At 39.2% G+C, this 27216-nt stretch overlaps 1 protein-coding gene across 1 annotated transcript; it reads left to right on the top strand.

Moving 5' to 3' along the window:
- The first annotated feature begins 1193 nt into the window (after positions 1–1193).
- LOC129718468 (uncharacterized) lies at positions 1194–25897 on the top strand. The gene is made up of 3 exons (XM_055669256.1): positions 1194–2276; positions 24997–25412; positions 25498–25897. The coding sequence occupies exons 1-2, from the start codon at positions 1721–1723 to the stop codon at positions 25272–25274; spliced, it is 834 nt and encodes a 277-aa protein (XP_055525231.1). The 5' UTR covers positions 1194–1720; the 3' UTR covers positions 25275–25412; positions 25498–25897.
- The last annotated feature ends 1319 nt before the right edge of the window (positions 25898–27216 follow it).

The following is a 27216-nucleotide window of genomic DNA, read 5'->3' as shown; positions in this document are numbered from 1 at the left end:
CGAATTTGAAGGTTGTATAATTTTCAAGAAAATGGGAATCAAACATCGCTAACATTGAAGATGAGTTTCGTGGCAGACTGTACTTATGCCTGGAACCCAGCCGAAAACACGTGCGAAATGATTAGCTAAATTAGCTGCAATTTCAAAAATATTACGACAAAGCCAATCAGTTTGTGTAAAATTTATTATTTTCATTTCTGATGCATGCTTCCTATAAATCCAAACTTTTTTGCGTCCTTGACCATAGAAATTTACAGACACATTCGCCTCGGAGTTTTCCAATATGCCGAATATTTGGAAACACATGTCCCGCCTCTGATTTCTAACGTCGTATACCCAAATTCGAGCAAAAGTACGAAATACCATAAGTTACCTAATCGCTTTACCACCCCGGAAGCCGCGAGCAATCGGAAAGCCCCTCGTTTCTGAGCCGACGTCTGCGTTGTAACACTATCGGAACCAACCGCCAAACAAAAAATGAGGCGCCACAACGCGCACCCAAGCGGTTATTGTCTGTGTGTTTGTCGGTGATGTGCACTGTGCTTCCGATGCTCCGATTCATGATTACTTTCCGAAATTGTGGCTTCGGCGGAATAGGTGACGAACAAAGCGAATTCGATTTAAGGAGATCTGGTTTATTTTCATGCGTGTACTGAATGACGGTTGGCTTGTTTAATTGGAATTCATTGAGAGTATGCCAGGGTGGCCAGCCGAGTGCACTTTTCTTTGTCGGGAAAATGATATACTTTTATGTTGTTTATCATATTGCATCAACAAAGTTCTATGTGATGTGTACGCTAGAACAATTATTATTTTATTGACTATATTTCTATTAGATGTGGTATATTATACTTATCTCACAAGTAAGCATTCGTATTATTCACTCATATATTAAATTTTATTCATCGTTTCCTTCATAACTTCATAAGTGAAAACATCTAACTTCATTCATAACAAAACTATTGCAACAAAACGATTCCGATTATCGAATGTCAGCACAAGTATTGTCATCAATACATAGTAGCGTCATAATCATCGGTATTGTGCTCATTACTGCCGTGCTCAACACCCAAAGCATCGTAATCATTATTTATGTCTAGTGTCTAGATGAACAGGTTGGTAGTTGCCGTTTATTCGATTCACGTCGCTGGATGTGGAAGCCACCCTGCCATGTGGATATGGCAGACTCCACCGAAAAGCCTCCACTCCACTGAACCTGAGCGCACCGACGAAGAGTGGAGAGGTTGGGAATCGAAAGCCACGCTATGATTAAAGGCCGCAAAAAAAGCCCGCAGCAACGGCATTTGAATATACACGAGAGGCCGAGGCAGCGAACCGCGCAGATCACTTGGTTGACTTTGGCAAGCCCCATTCACATTCCGGCAACCGGGCGGCTCGCCAGTGGGTTCAAATTTGACCGAGAGTCTTTCCCGAAAAGCTGCCATTCAGCACGCAGTTCCAATAGGCAAAGGAGGAATCTTTAGCGGTGGACATGAGTGTGCTTATTATGCTAACGTGATTGGAGGTATCGTAAAGTGAAAACTTTTCTATCAGTTTAGGCTGAACCAATAAAAATAATTAGATTAAAGAGAACATAAACAGCTACTTTTGAGAGGTGTGCACTTGAGTTTGTCTAGTTCTGCTGTAGCGCCGAAAAGTTTTAAAAAATCAGAGAAAGCAATCAGTGTACAAAGTGTTCCGGTGCCAAACAGATGCAATTATGTACCTGGTGAGAAGGTGTACGATTCTGCTAGTGATCCTCGGCTGCGGTCTACTATCTGTGTCAATACCTGAAGTCCGTGGTCATTCCATCCCGACAACATCCGTTCGCGGTTTTGATGGAGAATCCGCTCCGAATATTGTTGAAACTGCAGGGCCGCAACTCAGTGACAGTGAAAACACCAAGCTTAGTGCCAGTGAACTTTACCTGCGACCACAACCAAGAAGGTTGAACCTAGATCGAATGGATTCGTTTTCGGAACCAAGCGCGAGTGAAATCATCAGAAACAAGCGGTGGAAATTGCAACAAATTACACCACCGGGACGAAGTCGGATTAACAATCGGTCGATGCCATCATTTGACGAGATGGAGAGCAACGACGCCATGGAGCTCGATGAAACCGCTAGTCGAAAGGATAGCGCACAACTAGCTCGTCGGAACTACAGAACAATCGAGTCCGACAGTAGTGAATCGGATAGTATAACCGATCTGGTGACACGAGCGGCGAGGTCAACTGACCTCGAGAAATACTTATATCGATTTGTTCTGGATTCGGGTGAGTTAGATAGATATTTAGGATATTTTTAAAACGATTTGAAGATTGGTCATTCGTCTTTTATTCAATTATATCATTTTAATATTACGCCATACTCACCAAGTGAAAATGAAACTCAACACGAAACCGTTGTGCAAAGCAAGCGCGTTGCATTCATGTTTTCGATAATCATCTTCGTGTGAAATTAGGTTAGTTTCAGTTTAAGATTATCTGTTCACTCAAAAAGAGTTAGCGCTATCCTACTGATATTGGCAACATGAAATATCAACATTATAACCAACTGTGTTCTTTACAATAATATAATCCTCTCAGAAATATTTGGTCGGGATCCGATCATTTGAACAATACAAAGCGGTGCTAGTGAACTGCGGGAAAAAGAGTTACGCGAAATTACAATCAACCAGAGTGAACTATAAACCAACAGAATGGCGCCGGAAGAGGGCGATTGTTTTTGTTTATATCACTCACTGATTCAAATAGTATGAAGAAATAAATGTCTCTAGAATCAGGCAAATACTTTCAGGTGCTGTCAAATATCATTTTGACGTTTTTTACTCTTTTTTTTATCGAAAATACAAGGAGAGATTTGCTACGTGCTAAATAGATTAATTTTCTTGACACCCGTTATAAAATACCCAGATGTTCCGCATTGATCTTATATTAAAAATTATTATACATGATTTAGGTTATCATACATACATTATTTAGAGATTCGAAACCTGTTTTACGTTTTCCGACCCAACAAAGTTGAAACAGTGACAAAAAAGTCGCATTAAAAAGATTTAAAAAAAAAATCATAAATTTCGGGGATTACATGATCACTAGACGCTTTAGTTTCAAGCTACAGTCAACAACGTTTAGTATGTTTTATCTGTACTAAGTTTTAGTTTTCTTGAAAGCTAAAATTGGGTTGTTTAGCTATATCAGTCTTTTGTATCATCTGAAAGAGCTGCATTTTCCAAGCAAAACGTGATTTTCAAAAAACTTCTATCGTTGTTCTTCGATTTTTAAATCCCGAATCAAAACTGCTCAAAATCTGCTCAAAATCGCTACAATGACAGTTCGCCCATAGAGATAAGTGACTTTTCACCTACGCACACTAGTAAACTTGTAAATCCGTGTAAAGTTGCTTTTGTTTCCTCCAAACTGTAAATCATGGCAGCTCGTTGCTTCGACTTTAATCACTTTTTAACATTTTTGGTCGATTATATTCAGCAGCTTCTTCCGATTTCTGATCATAAATGAAAAAATTTATTCAGAAACAAGTAAAAAACATATAATGAGTGTTCAACTGAATATTTTTCCAGCTACTAGAAACAAAGCATTGTTTCTATTTGTAAATATTTTCCTTAGCTAGTGGCACTAACACATTCGTACGTAAAAAGGTCCATATACCACTGTCATTGTGGCGATTTTATATTCTTCATTTAAAAATCGAAAGACAATGATAAATTTTTTTTTATAAAATCACGTTTTGCTCAGAAAATTACACTCTTTTAGATGATATATAAAAATCAGAAATCCGTGAATAGCTAAACAACCCAACTCCAGAATAAGAAAAAAGCTCCAATTGCTCAAAAAAATATTTTCGACGCTTAGTCCGGTTTACCTGTAATCCGACAATCAATTTTATTTGTTGGGTTTTAGTAAAGACTTTTCAAAAATATCAAACTTCAATGATGTATGTAATTTTGAGCCCTGGCGCTGGTTCACAGGTCGAATAAGCATTGAGCTAATTGAATAGTCGGGTTGTTTAAAAAAATATAAAGGAAAATTACAGTACTACTTATTCTCTACAACTGCACTATCATCAGTAGCATTATATTTTTGGGCCGTTAACTGATCTACTTTTCAGTTTTAACTATTGCGTATTTCAAATAAAACGTGAAACAGTACATCACGCCATCACTAATGATGGAAAGTTGGTTCTGGAAAGCACACTACCCGAAGTAGTTTCAATGTTTTACTGCAGGCTAACGCAGACAGCTTCGAAGAAAGAGCATATCAATTATTTTCGTACGTAATTATTCACACATTAATATTACGGGTGAAAGTATCTTAATCACAATACAATCAATACGATGTGGCAATACAAGTTCGAAAGAAGCAATAATCGTATCGAAATATGAACTCATTATTGCGAGGTAAGACTAATCAGTTGATGTTACATCCGTATTGTGGATTGGTGTTGCAAAATTGATATTTATGGTGATTAGTTTCAGATCCCTTGATTATTCAAGTCAATTCAAGTTCGATATTTTTCGTTTTTAAAACATATTCAGCTTAGGACATTAATCTTTAACAACCTTTAATGTTTTCTCAATAAGTGCCAATCTTTTCAACTTTTGAAACCAATATTGGGGGCCATCCATATACCACGTGGACAGCTTTGGGGGAGGGGGGTTGGCTAATGTCCACGGTCCATACAATTTTTTTTAGAATTTATATGGGCAGTTGTCCACGGAGGATAAGGGGGGGGGGTCAAAATCGTTAAAAATCTGTCCACGTGATATGTGGATGGCCACTTGGGGATTCCAAGACAATGCTTTCGGATCAGTCGAGACAGAATGTCAAAAAACATATAAAATTTATTTTTTGGCATCTTATTTCTTGGTTTGTTTTTGAAAAATCAATTCAAACTGAAAGAAAAATCGTTTCGGATTGGAAAGAACAAATTTTCAAGTCATACTTTTTTGAATGATATAATGCAAATAACAAAAAAGTCCTTTATATATTAGATTTTTATTTATTTACCACATCTCACAGTGGAACACTTCAAACAACAAACGTGATCATAATTATTTTAATATATTTGTTGCATTGAAAACGTATCATGAATTGGTAATAAAAACTAATGTGTGGATTCGGGTAATTTTTGGCATGAGGTAATCCACCCTAAAGTGATGCTCGACATTTTTGAAATTAAATTCTGTCCTAGTCAGCTCCAAATACTTGAATTTAACATCAAATGACTTTTCAGTACACTTTTTCATCAATTGAGAAAGTTTCCTTCTTGTAAATAAGGCTACAACTGTCCCAGAAACAAAAAATAAGAATTTCTTGATTATTTTCGCAGAGCAATAAACAACGAAAATAGAAGCAACCGGAAAGTTCCTTTTCACCACTATAACCAAAATACTAGTATTTTTACGTGATACATACCGATCAACAGGACATTACCGGAAACAGCACTTATCCCGGTTTTAGTTAACATATGATAACAAATATTTTTGACATTATGATATTAATTTCGACAAACTCCTGGGTATTTAGAGAAACTATCTTACATGATTAGTACATATTTCTGTTTAACTAACCATTATTAACAGTATCCACCGTTGTTTCAGTTGAAAATCAATTTTCAACTTCGAAACGTTATGTATGAAACATACGGTATCACGGTATTAAAACGTCAATATCATCCACGAAAAACTGTTGAATTGCGGTCATTTCAAACCTCTCGTTACGACCGCAAACATAACTTTTGGATGTCAAAAAATCAAGCAAACATCACACTTCAAATTAAAACACCTCGAAATAAAGTTAACTTGCGTAGAGTTTTTCCACTTCTAGAATCAGGGCTGTTCGATGTCAACGGACTTTTAGAAATGGGTTTATTCTCAGGCTCCCCATTAGCCGGCCCAGTTAGCTGGCCCCGATTGCTTTACATAGATTACAGGATGCTCGAACTCATTGATGGAGTTGAGTTAGTTGGTTGTAAGCCTGTGCCCATAGTACACCTAGGAATGCTTAGCAACATGTAATTACGATGACACCAGTCACTTAACGCGTCAATACGCGATTGAAGCCTATGGTAATCTTCAGAAGTTTCGATCAGTTTAAAAATTCTAGTATCATCCGCATATAGCAATCGTGTGCCAGGTGGTAGAACTTTTGTAACACCATTGATGAACAGCGAACTTTTGTGGGGGGTCTCAAAGTGTGAATCCGGCTATGCTTATTCAGAACCCATGAGGAATAAGAAAAGTGCATTGGAGTGATAAGATACCATCATATTTTTGCCCATTGAACATTGATACCTTTTCGCCGAAAAAAGAGGAAAGTTTGGATTTTTTAAGGTGTGTGGCAAATTTTTCACTACATCACAGTTATACAATTTTTTTGCCTTAGCTTCTATGTATGATTTTGCCTTAGCTTCTATGCATGACTTTTTTGATAAAGTTCGATGCAAAACCAAATTTTCCCGAGTTTGAACATATTTCAACTTAAGGGGCAACAATGGCGCCATTTCGAATTTTTGAGAAATCGGAAATTTTCGATATTTTTTCGACGCCAGTTTGTTTGAAGACCAAATATCAAAATTCTAAAGGTACGTTTAGACTATGAAACATGTCGGTCTGATTTTGACCACTGCAGTAATCGGAAGTCTGCTCTATTTCGAAAAGGGACTGTTACGGCCCTTTGAAATTTGGCTGTCTTGTCCTAATAAGCTAGTGCAGTTTATACGGCACATAATACCTAATTGGGATCATACCTAAATCATGGGGCTGAGAGTTAGTTCTCATAGTAATTTTTCACTCTGATCAGGTAATAAAAAGCTGGAGAATGCTACAATAGATCTAATTTTTGGTCGCGGTAGCTAAAACCCAACAAAAAAAATGTATGAGCATTAATGGTAATGTGCTAATATCAAAAAGTGGTAGTGAAATTATGTCTTATATTGAGCAAAAAAGTCTCAGGAATCAATTGGTAGGTGTCTGATCCACATAAAATGTCAGCAAAATGTCGATTTTGCCCCAATTTCCCTACGATACTAAGATAGGTTCATCTCGACGTTACATTAAATTATTTGAAATTTGTTTCATGATAATTCTGTCTCACAGGTTATGCGAGATTCAAATGTTTTGACCGGGCCTGGCCAAAAATGCAATCCCCTCCCCGCAAAAGGGGGAGGATCATGTGAAGACAAATTGAAATTGTATCTATGAGTATCGTTTACACTCTTAAACAGATTTCAAATAAGTTCCCCGCAAAAAGGAGAGGATCATGTGAAGACAATTTGTTATTGTATCTTTGAGTATCGCATATTACATGAAACAAATTTCAAATAAGTTAATCTAACGTCGAGATAAACCTATTTTAGTATTGTAGGAGAATTGAGGCAAAATTGATATGTTGCTGATATTTTACGTGGATCAGACACCTACCAATCGATTTCTGAGACTTTTTCACTCAAAATTAGACATTATTTGACTACCAATTTTAGAAATTAGTGCATTATCATTAATGCTCAGACAAACTCGATATTATTTTGCTTTTTGAAATAGAATCACCGTAGAATCACCGTTTAGGGTTCAGAATCACCGTTTAGGGTTCAGTTTTTGTCCGATTTAAGATGTTTTTTTTAAAAGATGAGTAAGAAGATACTTATATCTGGACAAACTCTTAAAATTTTGATATTTGGTCTTAGAACAAACATTGAAAAAACGAAAATTTTCGATTTCTCAAAAATTCAAAATTGCGCGATTGATGCCCCTTAATATGAAATATGTTCAAACTCAAGGAAATTTGGTTTTGCATCAAAATTCACAGGAAAAGTATATATAGAAAACAGGGCAGAAAAAAGTAAATTTTTGTTGCACTGTGTTATTTTCTAATGATACAATTTTACAACAACAAAAAAGTACATATACATTTTTTCCGAAATAGTATAATTTTAAAACAAGTACTGGTATGTGCTCCAGTAAACCTCTAAGGCTATTGGTGAAATTTTTATCGTCTACTTCATGAAATAAATTCGATAAGTCTATAAGGTAGTATGAGGTAAATTGGGGTGAAATTGATCACCATTGAAATTCATACATTCTTTTGGCAATGTGCTTTTTTTTCGATATGCTAAAGATAAACGATGATTTCTCTTCTGAAATTTACTCATTTACAGCTAGTTTGGAAACGACATTAACGATATTTCAGGTTACAATTTGTTTATTTTGGCTCACGAGCTGTTTGTTGCTAAATTTGCTCTTATTTGATCGTCGTTAGATCGATTTCTATTCGGTTTGTTGCAAAAGCTGTGGTTTCCTGCGCATTCATCAGTATTTCTTTGATGGTATGGAATATTCATTGTTGAAAATTACATTTTTTGAGCTTTTATCAATTTTTTTTAACGTAATTAACCCTCAACTAGTTTTGACTGACTTATTTTATAAAATAAAAATAAGTAAATATGAAAAATTGTACCGGGCAAGCTAGAATTGACATTGGCACTAGGGTGCCACTCATCGTATGGAAAAAAAGTGACCAGAAAATTTAAAAAAAAAAACCTTCACCCGCTCGAAAAAACACCCTGTGCAAAATTTCAGCTCAATCGGACTCAAAATGGGGTGGCGCAAAGCGATTGAAGTTTGCCTTTTTTGAAACCGAAAAATCACCCAAGGGGTACGTGAAATTTCGGTTTTCGAAATTTTTTTTATGCCAAATGCCTTGAAGTTGCATGAAACGTCGAGAATTGGTGTCATCTGAAAATTTTTTTTTTGCAAAAATTTGCTCTCTGGGACTTGTTTTATTAGGGTGGTTCATTTATTCAGCATAGGGTGGGTCATAATATTGTGAAAAATTAATATAAAATAAAAAAAGCACTTCGGTTCGTTTGATTGGTGTGACGTCTTCGACAAAGTTGTGATAATAGTTGTAGATATTAATTCTGTCTTTCCAAAAAAAATACACTTGAAAAAGTAGAAAGTTGCGGTTTTCAGCAAACTTGTTCAGTAGGTCAAAGGCTGAAATTTTACCGCTATGTGGCGCTAGTAGGCACACAATGTGTCGTATTTTGAACTTAACTAATCTCATGATTCCGACCTACTAGAAAGTTACAGTGTTCAGCAAACTTGTTCAGGAGGCTAAAGGCTTCTACAAAAAAAACTTGGTAGACAATATAATACTGAAATACCCCGCTATGCGGCGCTAGGGTGCATGCGGTTTTTCGTATTTAGACTTCAACTTATGGCGTGATTATTACAAAGTTGCGATCTTCGGCTAGTACCACCAGTTCTGGTCAAGCATGTCGAAATACAGTGTAACGCCGCATGTATGTTCCAAACTATTCCATCGATTCTATTTTCATTACAATTCAGTGTCAACACAAATCAAAAACACCCAGTGTTCTAATTGAAACACGACTTCGACAATTTCGGCAACCACCAGGGCGAGTTTTTTGACTTCGTGTATACATTTCGGGTGTCTGCTCGTTGAGGCTTACACGCGCGTCTTCTCGAACGCACTATGTACTGAAATCACAATATCGGCTTGCATATAAGCCGACGGCGCACAGTGCATCGTTCCATAGACAAAAACCAAAAAGAGTTGATTTCTTATTGAACCAATTCTATATGCTGATATTTTTATACATGTTTTAGACGTACTGTAATGATATTATTTATCTCGTAAGTTCACCCATACGATTATGAAACGCATCTACTGTGAAGTGGTTTCAACTATTCAAAAGATACGTTATTTTTGAAAAATTCTCATAGTTTTCAAATTAAGTTTTTAATATACTCTATATCTTTTCAAGTTAAAACCAATATGGCAACGGTAGAGGCATGCAACTACTACGTTTAACATGTTACTATTGAGACACAACGTAGCGCATTTGGAAGTTAAAGGCTTCTTGGTCATGCTCTTTTATGCTTGAAGAAAAAAGACACTTTCGGTTTAAAATCGATCATCAAGAAAAGTACCCCAAAGTACCTCTCTGAATTTCACTTTTTCCCCTTATTTGGAATATCCTTCAAACTTTGGAAATGATTCCCATTGCTCAATTTTGCACTTTCAACCGGAATTCGCGTTTTCGAATGTGTGATCAGTTTATCGTACATATGTCCCTTATTTTTATGTATAACACGTAATTTATGTGTAAAACACATAAAAGATTCCTGGATTAATGATGTCTAAATATTTTGCAACAGTAAACCGTATATAAACGTAATCAAAAGGGTATTAAATAAAAATAATAATGAAAACTAATTGTGATGGCGTTTAGGTCACTTTTTCATCGCCTATAAATTATTTTAATATGCTTTTAAAGCCTTTTATTTCGTAATGGATAATATTCTTGGAAAATTATCATTTCATGCCTATGTACAAAAAATGGCGTTTGAGACATTTTTGCGATTACGTATTTGACATTCGCCAATTATGCAAATAGTAGCTCTTATCAGTACTAAACATTTTTCGTGTCACACCAATTGAAAAAAAAAAACTAGAATGGCTGTTTTGTTTTTTGTCCCGCGTTCCCATACATTGAACGCACTGTGCGGCGTTGCGTGTTGGGTCTCCAGCATTCAGTGGAAAGTAATACGAAATGCCCTCTGTGGTGTTCAAATGTTTCACCATCGGATTAGAGACATGTCTACTGCAACTGTTTGCAGCCGAGGTACTCAATTTAGTCGCGATATCGTCAATTTGCCCCATTGGAAAACGGGTTGTGAATGTTGGTGATCAAACTGTCAACATACCAACACAGTCGCATGCTACTTATTGTGACCTCCTCAATTGAAGGCACTTCTTTATAATAAACACACACAACCTTACGTATTGTGTGAAGTAATCCAACTGTCAACATTCAAATTGGTCTCACTTTGTCATGTGTAAACAATCAGTGCTTGCGTAGATAAAAAGTGTTACTGTGTTACTGAATATTGCAACTACCTAAGCAGAGTTTACGATAGATTAAGTTGAGAACACTGAAAACTTTATGCACACTAGGCATGGACGTAGCCAGAATTTAAAATGGGGGGGGGGGGGGCAAGCTCTTCAAAATTTTAGAAGTAAAAAAAAATGGTACACTAAGGTCGCTTTTTACGCGGTTGTTTTTACGTGGGTTTTTTACGCGGCTTTTTTTACGTGGATTCCGGAATTTACGCGGTTTTTTTCACGCGGATTTCGAAATTTACGCGTTTTTTTAAGCGGATTCCGGAATTTACGCGTTTTTTTACATGACACGTATCCCTTGCGTAAAAAGCGACTTTAGTGTGTTTTGACAAATAGAAATAAATACTAGTCTTTAGTGATTCTTACGTCAAGGCAACCAGTGAAAAGTTGTCCTTGACAACAGAGTGGAAAATTTGATTATTCTTTGTCCAAGCCGCAACCGGGAATTCGAGATATGATTCACAAGGCCCAAATTTTACAGCGGATAGCGGTCCAGCAGCAGCAGCGTCAGTATCAAACCAACCCCGGAGCAGATTTTGGAGTCCATCTCTTCGAACATCATCGACTTTGTCTTCGACGAAGAAAACGGAGTTTAGTTCGGACGTTGTTGTTTAACCGCTACTAGGACCTTTTCGAGAACGATGCAGGCCAGCTGAATGATGCGGCGAAGGTACGTTTACTTCTCCGGAAGCTGGACACCCATTCGCACAGCCGCTATCTCAACTACATCCTGTCAAAGCTTCCCAAGAACGTGAAGATTGAAGACACAGTCAATATTCTCAATAAAAAATCGGGCATCAAACGTCAAACCTTCCGAAAGAGGTTCATGTGTCTTTTCACGATTGTTGTTGACCATCTGCCGATGAACACTCAGCAAGCAGAGAGCACTCACCGCTGTTCAAACATTGTTGACTTCAGCCAGGTTTTCACCCGACGTAATGTGCTGAACGAGCGTTCAATCGTGCATGTTTCCATGGTAGAGCAAGTGCAATTTTAACTGCTTTCTCAGTCGCAGGGAAGAAAGAACGGGCTTTAGCTAGCAGGTCTATAAGATCCAACTCTTCCAAGTTCTTACGATCTGCTCTCATACTGCTGCAATGTTAATACAAAGCTTCCACCTCTCCAACAAAATTGTCAACTTCATAAAAAATTACTCTTCCAACGACATGCGTATTACGTTAGCGGGATAGAGCAAGGACAACGCGTAGGCAGGTGCACTATCTTCATCGAACCGTGTTTCCAGAGAATCAAGGTAAGGAATTGTCACAGCTCGGTTCCAATACTCCAAGCTAGTTGATGCAGGCGGATTTGCCCGGTTCTTTTGCCGCTGCAATATCCTTGGTGGATCACCTGGAAAACCTGTGCAATTTCACGCAACATAGCGCAAGCATTTCAATCAATTATTTTTTATCTGGCTGTTACTTTACACAGACGTTTCTATGGGCTAAAGATGTCGTTTTGTGCTATTAGAATTATTGAAAACAAAATTCTGCACCAGTGTCAACATTTAGGGGGGGGCGTTTATGGACACGTTAACATTGCTTAATGTTGTAAGAGCAATATCTTTTGATTAGTATTTTTTTTCACAAATTTTCAGGTGATCAATTTTACTCCATGTCACGGTATTTGTTCTTAAAAATATCAACTATTCGTAAATCTATTTCTCTTTTAATTTTTGAAGAAGTTTGCGAAGGTCACAACGGACTCTCGGGAGGCTAACTGTAATCATCGAACCCATAAAATTAAATTAGTTCCGTTATTATAAGTATATTCACGGTGCTACCAGAGACCGTTATTATAAAAAAAATGCACCAAAGAATCTGAGTACACCATTCGATTCGTTATGACGTCCAGGATCTCTGGTCAAAATTTTAAAATCATCGTACGGTACATTTTTGAGTAATGCCCTTTTGAAAGTCGTAAAGTACAAAAAAGTGATATAAAAACGACGAAATATTTATTGTAAAGCACGTTTTTCAAACACCATTTTATGAAATAACTTCCAAAATAGTTTCTACACAATCCAAGGGTTATATTTCAAGACATTAACAGTTGGTGGAAAGATTTATTTGAAAATCCCACAGTGCACAGTGGTCTAAACTCGAAAAATCGTGATCGTTCTGGATTTGACTGTGAAAAACTGATTTTATGTACTCAATGTCTTCAGCTAAATTGTTTCATAGAACATGGCCTTACTTTTGGCGTTTTTAGTTTTTCGATCAATCCACCTAACAGTTAAATAAAATATATATATTTTCTAATTTTCAATATACCAGATTGCTTCCTTCAGCAAAGTTGTGGAAAATTTGAAAAGAAAAACAATTGCTGAATACTGCGATGTCCTATCTGTACGTTGGACACGACAAAATAAAGTTTTTTGTGGAACACCCCTCCTTAAAATCGGTTTTTTGTCTGTAATGGTCAAAACAATGCAAAATGTTCTAAGATTCAATTCATTATACTAAGATTCTCTCAATACTTTATTAGATTCATTGTTTTGACAATCATAGAAAAAGTTATAGACGAAAAATTGATTTTAAAGAGGGGTGTTCTACAAAAAATTCTATTTTGTCGTGTCCAACCTACAGATAGGACATCGCAGTATTCAGCAATTGTTTTTCTTTTAAAAATTTTCCACAACTTTGCTGAAGGAAGCTATCAGGTATATTGGAAATTAGAAAAAATATTTCTTTTTATCTAACTGTTAGATGGATTTTTCACAGTTAAATCTTAAACGACATTCCGAGTTGTGCTCTCGTCGTGTTCGGTCGCAATTTCATTTCGATCTCGATAGTGCCGACCAGTTAATCGCCTTCAAGGTCACCGTGCATTGTATTGCGTGTGCACTGCTGCTCGTTGCCGTCGTCTATTGAAGACAAAGGAACGCATCATCGCCTATTGCTACCGTACGCCACAGACTGTACGTTGTGTCGCTACTGCAAGAGATCCAGTACCCGGCGTACTGCTGTTTGGCTGTACTGGTGCTGCTGTGTGGCTGGAGCGGCTGCAGCTTTTGCTAGCGGACTCTTGTGTGAAGGACTGGAGATTGGCATCGCCCGTGCGCTGATTGCGGTGGAGTAAGTAGTTTTTTTTCTCTTAGTTTTTTTCTACAATATTATTTGTTGATTGGCATTTTGCGTGTGTGGCTTACGCGTTCAACATGGACGACGAACGCGGGGATGAAAACCCGCTCGTTCTACCGCCTGGCCCTCCCGGATACAAAGTTCCAAAGCTACCCATCGGCTTAAGCAGTATCCGGAGGGCAAAGCTGGTATTGGGGCTTTATTTTTCCGGCCGAAAGTGAAAACATTGAACACAATGCAAATATGTAGAGATCTGGCACGGTTTACAGCCGTGACTGAAATAACCAAAGTACGCCCGAATAAACTGCGTGTTTTGGTGTCCGACCTCAAGCAAGCAAACGAGATTGCTGCTTGTGAGCTCTTCACGTGGAAGTACCACGTGTACATTCCAGCTCGCGTGGTTGAGATTGACGGTGTGGTCAGCGAATCGAGTCTGACTGTCGAGGAACTGTTGAAGGCTGGAAAAGGCCTTTTCAAGGATTCTAGCCTTGAACCTGCCAAGATACTTGAATGTAAGCAATTACATTCAGTATCGCTCGACAAGGGTGTAAAAACTTACACCCCATCAGACTTTTTTCGCGTGACTTTCGACTGCTATGTGCTTGTGGATAAGGTGCGTCTACCCGTGCGCTTGTTTGTACCGCGGGTAATGAATTGCCTCAAGTGCAAACAGTTGGGCCATACGGCCTCCCACTGTGGCAATAAAGCACGTTGTGGCAAGTGCGGAGAGCAACATGCGGATGACGCCTGTAGTAAGGGTGCTGAAAAGTGCCTTTATTGTGGGCAGACTCCGCATGAGCTGTCTGCATGTCCCGCGTACAAACAGCGCCAAGAAAAGATCAAGCGGTCTCTGAAAGACGCTGCCACCAAACTGGTTTCCCCGAATCTTTTTGAGGTCTTGTCATCCGATGAGTCTGACTCTGACTATTCAGTTGGGGAACCTTCTTTTGTTGAACCCGGGAAGTCTAGGAAGAGGAAAAACCTTTCTTCCCCTAGACTTCCTAGGAAAGGACAGAGAAGGTCTCCATCTGAAGTGACTGATACTAAGAAACAAAAAAGTGCTGTAGAAAATCCGAAGCAAACTCCTCCGGAATTTGCAAAACTGAATTCAAGTAAGGAGTTTCCGGCACTTCCAGGAACATCAAAAAACCCAACTGTTCCTTCTTTTTCGTCCAAGATTCAGCCAGAATCTGGACTGCTGAAGTTTTCAGATATTGTGGACTGGATTTTTGAAAATTTCAACATAACTGATCCTATGATGATTTTTGAAGCAGTTGACTGCTAAATGGCCCCTCCTTGCAGAGATCGTATCCTTCGATGGCTAATTCATCGGCTGAGATAAAGGATTCTATCTCTATTTTACAGTGGAATTGTAGAAGTATCATCCCCAAAATTGATTCATTTAAAGTTTTGATTAATAAGCATAAATGCGATGTATTTTCCCTCTGTGAAACTTGGCTCACTTCAAATGTTGATCTTAGCTTCCTTGATTTTAATATAATTCGCCTCGACCGAGACACGCTTTATGGAGGAGTACTTCTAGGGATTAAGAAGTGCTATTCCTTCTATCGTATCAACCTCCCCACGGTCCCAGGCGTCGAAGCTGTCGCATGTCAAATGACAATACAAGGTAAAGAGCTTTGTATTGCCTCAATATATATATATATATATATATATATATATATTCCTCCCAGAGCACAGGTTGGGCAGCGGCTGCTCTTTGATTTAATAGAACTTCTTCCCTCGCCACGTTTGATTTTGGGAGATTTTAACTCTCACGGCGTGGCTTGGGGTTCCCCTTCTAATGATAACCGTTTCTCTTTGATCTATAACCTCTGCGACGACTTCGACATGACAATATTAAACAACGGGGATATGACACGCGTTCCGAAACCTCCAGCGCGCCCCAGTGCTTTAGATTTATCTTTATGTTCAACATCGCTACGGTTGGATTGCATATGGAAGGTAGTCCTTGATCCCCACAGTAGCGATCATTTGCCTATTCTTATTTCAATTGATAATGGATCAACTCGCACGCGATCAGTTGATATTCCGTATGACCTCACACGGAATATCGATTGGAAATTATGCGATGAAATGATATCAGAAGCTGTCGAATCGATTCAACATCACCCACCACTTGAAGAATACAACCTCCTCGCGGGCTTGATTCTCGAACTTTGTTCGCGATACGTCTCCGGGCTACGATGCGATAGAATCACCTTTTACGATGGCAGAATTTTCAGTTGCCCTCCTGTCCTGTAGCAATAACGCGCCTGGGTTAGATAGAATCAAATTAAACTTGTTGAAGAATCTACCCGGCACTGCCAAGAGGCGCTTGTTGAACTTGTTCAATAAGTTCCCGGAGCAAATTGGAGGATTGGAGGCAAGTGAAGGTGATCGCCATCCAAAAACCGGGAAAACCAGCTTCTGATCACAACTCTTATAGGCCGATTGCAATGCTATCCTGTATCCGGAAATTGATGGAGAAAATGATACTCCGTCGTTTAGACCGTTGGGTCGAATCAAACGGTCTACTATCAGATACTCAATTTGGCTTCCGCCGTGCCAAAGGGACGAATAATTGTCTTGCGTTGCTTTCAACAGATATTCAGCTGGCGTATGCTCGCAAAGAACAAATGGCGTCTGCGTTCTTGGACATTAAGGGGGCTTTTGATTCCGTTTCTATTGACATTCTTTCGGGTAAACTGCACCAACAAGGATTTTCTCCAATTTTGAACAATTTTTTGCACAATTTGTTGTCCGAAAAGCACATGCATTTTACGCATGGCGATTTGGCAACTTTTCGTATTAGCTACATGGGTCTTCTCCAGGGCTCATGTTTAAGCCCCCTTCTTTACAATTTTTATGTGAATGACATTGACGCATGTCTGGCAAATTTATGCACGATAAGACAACTTGCAGACGACAGCGTGGTCTCTGTTACAGGAGCCAAAGCTGCCGATTTGCAAGGACCATTGCAAGATACCTTGGACAATTTGTCTGCTTGGGCTTTACAGCTAGGTATCGAATTCTCTCCGGAGAAGACTAAGACAGTAGTTTTTTCTAGGAAGCGTGAGCCTGCTCAACTCCACTTACAGTTTATGGGTGAAACGATTTCTCAGGTTTTGGTATCTAAATATCTTGGTGTCTGGTTCGATTCGAAAGGCACCTGGGGATGTCACGTTCGGTATTTGATAAAAAAATGTCAACAAAGAGTAAATTTTCTCCGGACAATTACTGGATCATGGTGGGGCGCCCACCCAGGAGACCTCATAAGGCTTTACCAAACAACGATATTATCGGTGCTTGAGTACGGGTGTTTCTGCTTCCGCTCGGCTGCAAACACCCATTTAATCAAGCTGGAACGATTGCAGTATCGTTGTTTGCGTATTGCCTTAGGTTGCATGCATTCGACCCATACGAAGAGTTTGGAAGTTTTGGCGGGCGTTCGCCCATTAAAAGACCGCTTTTGGGATCTGACTACTCGTATTCTCATCAAATGTGAGGTTTTGAACCCCTTGGTAATTGAAAATTTCGATAGGCTAGTTGAACTTAATCCTCAAACCCGTTTCATGACAGTGTATTTCAATCACATGTCTCAAAGTATAAACCCTTCCTCATACACCTCCAATCGTGTCAACTTGTTGGATACTTCTGTTCCTACTGTGTTTTTCGATACATCCATGATGTAAGAAACTCGTGGAATCCCGGATCATTTACGCGTGCAGCAGATCCCTAAAATATTTTATAACAAATATAAAAACATCAACTGCGACAATGCGTTTTATACTGATGGATCACTTCTCAACGGGTCCACTGGCTTCGGTATCTTCAACAATAATTTTACCGCCTCCTACAAGCTCGTTAATCCTGCTTCTGTTAACGTCGCAGAATTGGCTGCAATTCAGTATACCTTAGGGATTATTGAAACAATGCCCACGGACCATTACTTCATCTTTACGGACAGTCTCAGTTCTATTGAGGCTCTCCGATCGATGAAGGATGTAAGGCATTCTCCGTATTTCCTGGGAAAAATACGGGAACATCTGAGTGCTTTATCCGAAAAATTTTCTCAGATTACCTTAGCGTGGGTCCCTTCTCATTGTTCCATTCCGGGCAATGAGAAAGCGGACACTTTGGCTAAGATGGGCGCAACAAACGGTGATATTTAAAACAGACCAATTGCCTACAATGAGTTTTTAAAATTTTCACGTCAGAGTACACTTGTCAACTGGCAGGCCTCGTGGGATAAGGGAGAACTGGGGGGGTGGCTACACAGCATCATCCCCAAGGTTTCCACCAAACCTTGGTTTCGGGGGTTGGATGTAGGACGAGATTTCATTCGCATGATGTCTCGGATTATGACCGCTAAATGCTGCCTTCAACGCACAATTCACCAAGAAACCCGATCAATCAAAAATAACAGGATTATAACTAATCTTGATACTTTGTTACGAAAGTTTTGTATCAACTTGTGTTCTAAACTTCAAAATTACTTACTGATTATTACAAATTATAGCATGTTTTGTAAGGTTTTTGGCAAAAAAAGATCAGAATTAATTAGAATGTACAATATATTTTGTCAATTGAATAACAAGTTTTGTTATTTATTCATTTATTTATTAATTAGTTTATTTATCCATCTAACATAAAGTCTTAATGAATATGAATATAACACTATCGTCAACGTCATAATTTAAAACAAGCAGATCTTGCCACTCGACTGGGGAAACAACTGGAACGCTCACCAAATTCGAATAAATCCTCAGCAGAAGTGAATGCACGTATCATCGAAGACATAGGGACATTAAATCCAAACGCTGTGCGATGAAACCATGTTTGGAGAAGAGTAGAAGTCCTTAAAGCACGCGATGGAACACGAAAATCAAGTAAAGATAGTAGTTTGGGACAATCTACTTCAGTGTTCAGGAGCTTAGCGACAAATGTTGCCTGCTGAATCTTCCGTCGTCGAGCTAGGGTGTCAAGATTGATTAGCTTGCACCGATCACAGTATTCAATTCAATTCAATTTATTTATCACCTGGTAGTGTAAGGTTAAACCTTTTAAATTACTACCTCCGAGTTGCATAACGTTAAATACATATACATAACTATCTAATTTATAATTTATAATCCTATTTACTACTTTAACTTTACAACAATAATATATAATTATGTTTGTCTAGAGTTCCAAAATTCGAGGCAGCTCCTCTTGAAATTTGCTTCCGAAGTCGAACGCTTAATCGTAGAAGGCATCAAATTCCAATTTACCACACCTCTGACGAACATCGTGTTAGCGTAGCCAACCGTACTGTTTCGTGGAATTATGTAGTTTTGAGAACGGCGACTTTAGGTTGGGATCAGTTTTTGAAAAAGCACTGGGGGTGATTGCGTCTTAAAAAGTTTCCATAGAAACACACAGGATCGGTATGCGTATAAGTTCTGAATCGAGCATCCTACTGAATTGTGCTGGAGATGACTTACTCTTGCGTAGCGGTTCAGACCATAGACAAAACGGACAGAGCTATTGAGTGCAACTCGTAACCTGCGCATGGAGCTTGCGTTAGGCCGTACGTGCAGAAGGTCTCCGAACAAGAAATGCGGTAGTATCAGAGCCTTGAACAACTTCAGTCGAATATTCATAGATGCGGAAGACGCAGTACTAAAGAGCGATCGCAAACAAGAATAAATTTCACCGCATTGCTGGTTAATTAATCCGTCCCACTCTAAATCAGCTTGAAACACGTAACCAAGGTTCACAGCTTTTTCAACCCATTCGATAGTTTGTCCCTTCATGACGATAGCAGGCAGCGAACTACTAGAAACCGTGTTACGTCGACAGCCTTTAACAAATATTGCCATACTCTTTGTTTGGTTTATATGAAGTTCATTACGGTCAGACCATTCGGCAACTCGTGTCAGATCCTCATTCACCACTCTTACTAACTCGTGAGCAGAAGGTCCAAAACGCCTAATGTATAGTTGCACATCATCTGCGTAGATTTGCATCGAGCACCATCTTAGCACCGTTGGCAGATCGTTGATGTAGCAGCAAAATAACAAAGGACCAATCACGAAACCCTGTGGCACGCCAGAAGTTACCTCTCCAATTTCAGAGTAATGTTCACCGCAGAAAACTGTTTGCGTCCTTCCTAGGAGATACGACTCTACGAGATTAACTGCACTAGGCGAGAAGTTAAAATTAGTTACCAGTTTTGAGCATAGCTTATGGTGCGAAATCGTATCGAAAGCCTTGGAGAAATCCAGAAGAAGCAGTATGGCGGTTCCCTTTTTGTCGATTGCTGCTGCTAAATCATCATAAACACGTAGGGTCGCTGTCTTGATGCTGTGACCTTTACGAAAGCCTGCTTGACAATCCGACAGTAAACGATTCGCAGTAATAAACGTTGTCATTTGCTTCTTCAATAGTTTTTCAAAAACTTTAGACATCGCGCACAAAATACTTATCGGTCTCAGATTCGTTAGAGCATGAACATGAGGCTTTTTCCGAAGTGTAAGTATCTTTGCTTGCTTCCAGACTTCAGGAAAAGTTGCAAACTCAATGATAGCATTAAAAATGTAGGTGAATTGTTGCAAGAGTAAAGGAAGAACGATTTTGATGAAACTTATGGGCAATCCATCGCTACCTGTTGCATTTGACTTAATGTCCCATATTGCGTTGACAATTTCCCAATCTTCGAATGTTCGAAAAACTGTGAGGGGAAGCGTTTTCAAAATAGCGTGGTCGCCGAGGCGAGTTATCCGTGTAGCTGGCAAGAAACATCCGGTTAATTTCATTGGGATCAAAATCACAGTCAACTGGCACCTGCTCCTTGCCTAAACCAAGTTGCTTAATTCGCTTCCAGAGAACTTTAGGCGGTATTCTATTGTCCAGGTGGTCGTGCAAGAAACGTGCTTTGGCATCCTTGATTAAAGCGTTGGTACGGTTCCAGATTGCTTTATATCGCTGTTTAGCTAGCGTCTTCGAATCCGCCGGAGCATTCAACCAATCGTTGTAAGCCAGATCACGCTCCAGTATTGACTTTCTTATATCATGGTCAAACCACTGGTTGGTTCGCTGACGTTTACTTCTTGTTTGGAGTGGAATGCACTGATCATGAATACGTTTGAGATGACTATTGAAGGTATCAAGTAATATGTTTGGAGTACATTTCATCCCAGGCAACGGAAAGTACGGCGTTTTGCAGGGTCAATGCGTCGAAATTAACGTAATCACGGTATGTCTGAGTCGTCGTTTCAGGCGAAGTGTCAAAATCCATGGAGCCAAAAATCAGATCATGCTGCGACAAGGCAGGAAAGCTAACCTGATTAAATCGAAGAACTTTCTCATTGCAACTAGTTATGAATAAATCCAGCTGCGAACATCCAGAATTGTGGAAAAAGTCGGTTCCTCACCGACAGACGTCAAAGCGAAGCTCTCAAGTACTGATTCAAATCCGCATCTTCTATTGTTACGAGTACTCAAGTCTGTATTAAAGTCACCAACGAGTAAAATGGTCTCAAATTGTGTTGTAAAATCAGCTAACTTATCAATAAGAAACCTTGAACAATCGTTTTCGGGTGGATTGAAAACGCCCATAATCAATATTTTCTCTACGCCAACCCGAATCTCCAATGCAAGGCATTCCGTTTTATCATCGGAATCATGGTCTAACACCGTACTGAACACTTTGCTACAGCGCAAGTGATCCTTGCAATAAAATACAATTCCACCCCCGTGCCTGTACAGTCGGTCGTTGCGAAAAATTTTATACCCAGGAACAGCTACGCTGCGATTACTGACTTTGGGTGATAACCACGACTCTGTAAAACAAGCGAGACTGACCTTAGATCCTTGTAGCAGATTTTTCACTTCGTCAAGTTTAGCTGATCGTCTTGCACAAATACTTTGGGCGTTTCCATGACACACATTAAGTTTTCCAGGAAGAACTGCATTCATCACAGCACCGGGAATGACTGTTCAACGAGGACATTAAGTAGGCAAATGGAAGCAATTTTCAGGGGGCTGAAATAAGGTATAGATATTGTTTTTGTCATTTAACATTGTACAATCTTCACTTATATAAAATTTAAACAAACACTGATAGTGGACTACCAATACATATTTACGAAAATTGATTGAGTTGTTCCTCGGACTGGATGGCGATGGGCTTAGCAGCAGCAGTATGCTTCACGAAGACGACTCCCAGCTTAGTGAAAACAGATGCAAGCTTGCCCGCTTTTTTCAGACGTACAGATGCTGCCTTCAATTTACGTGCTGCTACCGTAAGATTTTCATTCACGTATACACGTCGCGTCGACTCAAGCCCAAGATGATTTAACTAAAGATCACGTTTGCGAAGGTAAGCACTATAGAAATCATCTCGTTGATTCCTCAACGCAAACTGCACCAGTACCAAACTGTTGTCACCGTCGTTCATCGCTCCCGATTTAAGACGCCTGATGTAAACCGAAGGCTTCATTCGCTCATTCAACCCAAGCCGTTTGCATATCGCCATGAAGTATGCCAGTAAATCTTCGCCTTTGAGAAACGGAATACCGCTGACGATCAGTTCGTTCCTATTTTTCAGGTTGTCCATTGTCGCCGAGATTTTTTTTTCATCAACCCTCCCGCATAGTCCATTCAAAACATCATCGTAGTTTTGATACTGCGTAGCACATTCAGCTCTGAGTGTGTGGATGTCGTTTGAAACAACGGTCAACTTTTGCTCTAAGTCAGTTTTAACCTCGTCAATCTTGGTGTTAATTTCATTGCGCATTTCATCAATCAGCGTTCTCGTCGCCGTAAACTGATTCATTAGCATTCGCACTGCGGCATCCAGTGTGATAGAGCCGTTATAGACATCTATATCACCATCATTCCTCGGGCGCTTCGTAGCGCTGTTTGTTATGTTTTTAGAATTGGAAGGCGGTGTACGGTGAAGAGACATAGCTGATTCGTGTGTGTGCGACGAATGAAATCGAGCAGTCAGCAATATCGTATTGTTGCTTCACAATGGCGAATGATATACCGCAACAGGTCAAGCCGAGATTTTTCACAACGAAAAATCTAAACCAGCAGAGCTCACACGGACAAATTAACACGGGCAGATCAACAACGGACACTTCGGAGCACTTCGGAACTAATTTCGATGAAAAACACGAACGGAAGCAATCCACTTCACCGGTTTGTTTACGAGCGTTCTGTTAGCAGCGCATTCTAGCTTGACAGTGATGCTGGCAAATTCTGTGGGTCACGCCAAGGCAGATTTCTTAAAGCGATTCGGACAAATCTGTTTTGCACTCTTTCAATTCGTAAACTCCTGGTCAGTTGATGTGGAAGCCAAACTAGTGAAGCATTCTCTAAGATAGGTCGCACTAAAGAGCATTACAGAGCTTTCAAGCAATACGGATCATTAAAATTATTGGCTATTTTGGTTATAAACCCCAGCTGACGATTAGCCTTAGCAATGACGGCCGATCGATGACTAGCAAAGGAGAGTTTCTTATCCATTGTCACACCCAAGTCATTCATCTCTTCAACCCTGTTGAGCACGACTCCATCGATATGGCAGTTGAACATTATAGGCTGCGAGTTCCGATGAAATGTCATTACATAGCATTCAGGGATGCTGACATTCAGCTTATTACGATGGCACCATTCTACAAACATACTCAGTAACTGCTGCAAACGGTGACAATCTTCTATGCACTTCACGGCGAAATATAGTTTTAGGTCATCCGCATATATAACCTTACATCCGTCACCAAGCAAAATACTAACATCGTTTAAAAATATTGTAAAAAGCAGCGGTCCCAAGTTACTTCCTTGAGGTACACCACTCAAGTTGACGAACGGAGTTGAGCTGCACGCTCCCAATTTCACCCGAAGTGATCGATCACACAGGTATGAACTAAGCCATGCAAATAAGCTGTCAGAAGCACCAAGCAGGTTAATTTTGCGCAATAGTATACGATGGTCAATTCTGTCAAATGCGGCTTTCAAAACCGTATAAACCACGTCCACTTGGCATTTTGCTTCCAGTTGTGTTAAACAAGTATGCGTGAATTCCAATAAATTCGTGGTAACCGATCGTCTAGGCATAAAACAATGCTGGTCTGTAGAGATATAGCGCTTCATACCAGCTAGAAGACTTCGATTGACAATAATTTCAAAAAATTTCGATGCTGCCGAGAGATTTGTAATTCCACGGTATTTACGGATATTACTTTTATCTCCACTTTTGAACACTGGAACCAGAAATGATTGTTTCCATATTTTCGGGAATTTACGCTGTTCGAATGAGCTATTAAAAATTGAGCAGAGTGGGGAAACTAATGCGGCAATACATCGACGAAACACAACGGCTGGAATCCCATCAGGTCCAGGAGAAAAGAATTTTTGAGCTTATTGGTCGCAGCAGTAATCATCGATTGCGTGATCTCGAACGTGTCTAAATTAATAATATCAGCAGGAACATCAACTACAGCTTGTTCAACCTCGTGATCAGAAGCGATGTTCGGTGCAAACACAGAAGCGAAGAATTTAGCAATTAGTTATAAATATGCCCTAAAACAACACACTTATGGACATTCAAGTGCATGATAACAAAATTTGATATGATTCTGTACCTTTTATCATTCCGGCATATCAAGAATATTACAGGATTTGTTATTTCTATCAGGTTTAGTTATATTTTTGTTACCCGTTTGTTACAATCGTTTGATCGGGTATTTTGTTGATTGAATAACAAATTTTGTTATAAATATACTTTAAAAAGACACACTTTTGAACATTAAACTGTATGATAACAGAATTTGATATAACTCTTTTATCATTCTGGCATATCAAAAATATTGCCGGCTTTGTTATTTCTATCCAGTTCAGATATATAGACAATATCGTTTTTCCTGCACTACCAACCTGCACCAACCTTTCTAAATCATTTCCATTTCTTACAGATCTAGCGGATGTCATGGACGACAGCGACAAGGACTTTGAGGACGACGACGACACCGATGACCCCAACCCGGAGGCTCGTTTTAAGAAGAAGAAAAAGTTCCACCTGAAGCACAAATTGAAAAAATACCTGCTCCCACTGCTATTGGCCTACAAGCTCAAGTTCATGATGATGTTCCCGGCGATGGTCGGCGGGCTGATACTACTGGTGAAGGCCGCCGGTTTGGCCGGCTTTTTCTTCGCCCTGTTCGCGTCGGTTGTCAGCTTGCAGAAACATTAGCAGGAATCAATCAATGAACAAAGCGGCGTGGCGTGGTGGTGGCAACGTGAAGCAGCGAATGGACGGATTGAGTGTGTGTAATGTGTATGATCTAGCCAATGTTTTTGGGTGTTTGTCAAAAATGGACGAAAGAAAAAAGTGAGTAAGCGTAACTGATTCAGCACGCCTCGTTTTGCGCCCAGCGAAAGTTGCACCGTAATGAACCTTTATATGTTTACTTTAGGTCTGATGAACGTGGTACGCGTAACGAATCGTGGAGCAAGCCAACCGAGTAGAACAGCGTGAGAGTGAAAGATGCCGAGGATAATAGTATCGCAGTCAGCGTAAAATTGAGACGACCTTGATTGGGGGCATAACCGTCGAAACGGAAAATATTCATCCAATTTGTTGTTGTTGTTTGAATTCTGTAGTATTATTGTTCGAGAGCTAATTTATTGAGTGCCGGTGCCCATAGTAAGGTACCTGTAATGTGAAGGCGTGATTTCAGAGTATTCACCAGTAATGGTCACAATTTGTCTAGTTTTAACGCAGTATAGGTTATTTATTGTCGACAATGTTTTATAGAAATATAAAAGTTGACCATGTAAATGTAGATAATTTATTAAACGAATACTTTTTCCAAATTACGTTTCACTGTTTCTGTAGATGACAAGATCACTCACCTTGGTATTGTGTACATTTGCTGGTCATTATAAAAAACGCACCACAACGCAGACACTGTCTTTTTCACTCGATGAGTTGGAACAAACGAGCAAACATAAATTGTTTCGGTTGTAGCTGGCATTCCTCAAAACTAGGTCTGTTAGGAGTTTAATGCAAACAATGATCACCAACCGTGTCGATCCCCGTACCCTGGCGCAGGTAAGCTATCTCACTTTTCAAGTGTGCAATTATCGTAATCAATTGTGCAAATTTTCCCAACAAATGGGCCGATTTACATTGAAAATCAAGTTCATAACAAACGCTGTGATGTTGGTGGCGTATGTCAGTTTTTTATGGTTTCGAGTGAATCATAATTAAAGATTCCACTAAAATAATTATACTCACGATTACAAGGTGGTTCATAACAAGCTCGATTTAAACTTTGCGAGATTTATCGCTCACTCATTTAGTTGGTTTTTGGGAGAGTTGGGTGACTAAAAGGAAAGTTGTTTTTAAGATAATAAATAGGCATTGAGACGTTGCTCAGTGTTATGAGTAAAAATATGAAATCAGATATTTTCTCTAGCACATTGATTATTTTCTAGGTTGCCGGGAGAAGGATAATGAATAACATAAAACATACAATCTCCATTTCATAGTTTCAGAAAGTTTTACGAAGTGCACTAACTTTTGATAGCTAAGAAAATTTCTTTATTTGAATACGATAAGCATAAGTAACCACGAAAACGTAAGTTACTTAATCAGGCTTTTGTACTCACTTAAGTACATAAACAACCTCTGAACTCGAAAGAAAATAACGTAATTATTCCATTTCTATCGAGAAAAAAATTGTAAGAAATTATTGCAAGTGAACTCATAAAGTTATCACAATAAAACCTGAAATTCAGACAAATTCTATAAAAACTCGTAGATCTCTGAAACATAAAGAGCTAGAAATTTTGTATATTCTGTAAAGTTTCATATAATTAAGAGATCTACAACTTTGTCGAAAACCGCAAATAGTCAAATAGTGAAAATAAAAGGGGACCCAGATTGCTTCCTTGGGGCACTCCAGAAGAAGTTGTAAATGGCTCAGAATGTGGCGACCCAAGACTGACACATACAACTCTGCCGGTCAGGTACGAACGAAATCATCTCACGAGCATGGAGAAGAGCACTAGTTTATCTAGCTTTCGTAGAAGGATGATGTTATTTAAACGATCGAACGCAGCCTTGAAGTCAGTATTCATAGCATCCATATTCTGTATATCCATATTCTGTAAAGTTTCATAGAATTAAG

Source organism: Wyeomyia smithii, chromosome 1, assembly GCF_029784165.1.
Source record: "Wyeomyia smithii strain HCP4-BCI-WySm-NY-G18 chromosome 1, ASM2978416v1, whole genome shotgun sequence".
NCBI classification, from domain to species: Eukaryota; Metazoa; Arthropoda; class Insecta; order Diptera; family Culicidae; genus Wyeomyia; species Wyeomyia smithii.
Note: the sequence above shows the minus strand (reverse complement) of the source record. Positions and strands in the feature narration are given on the sequence as shown.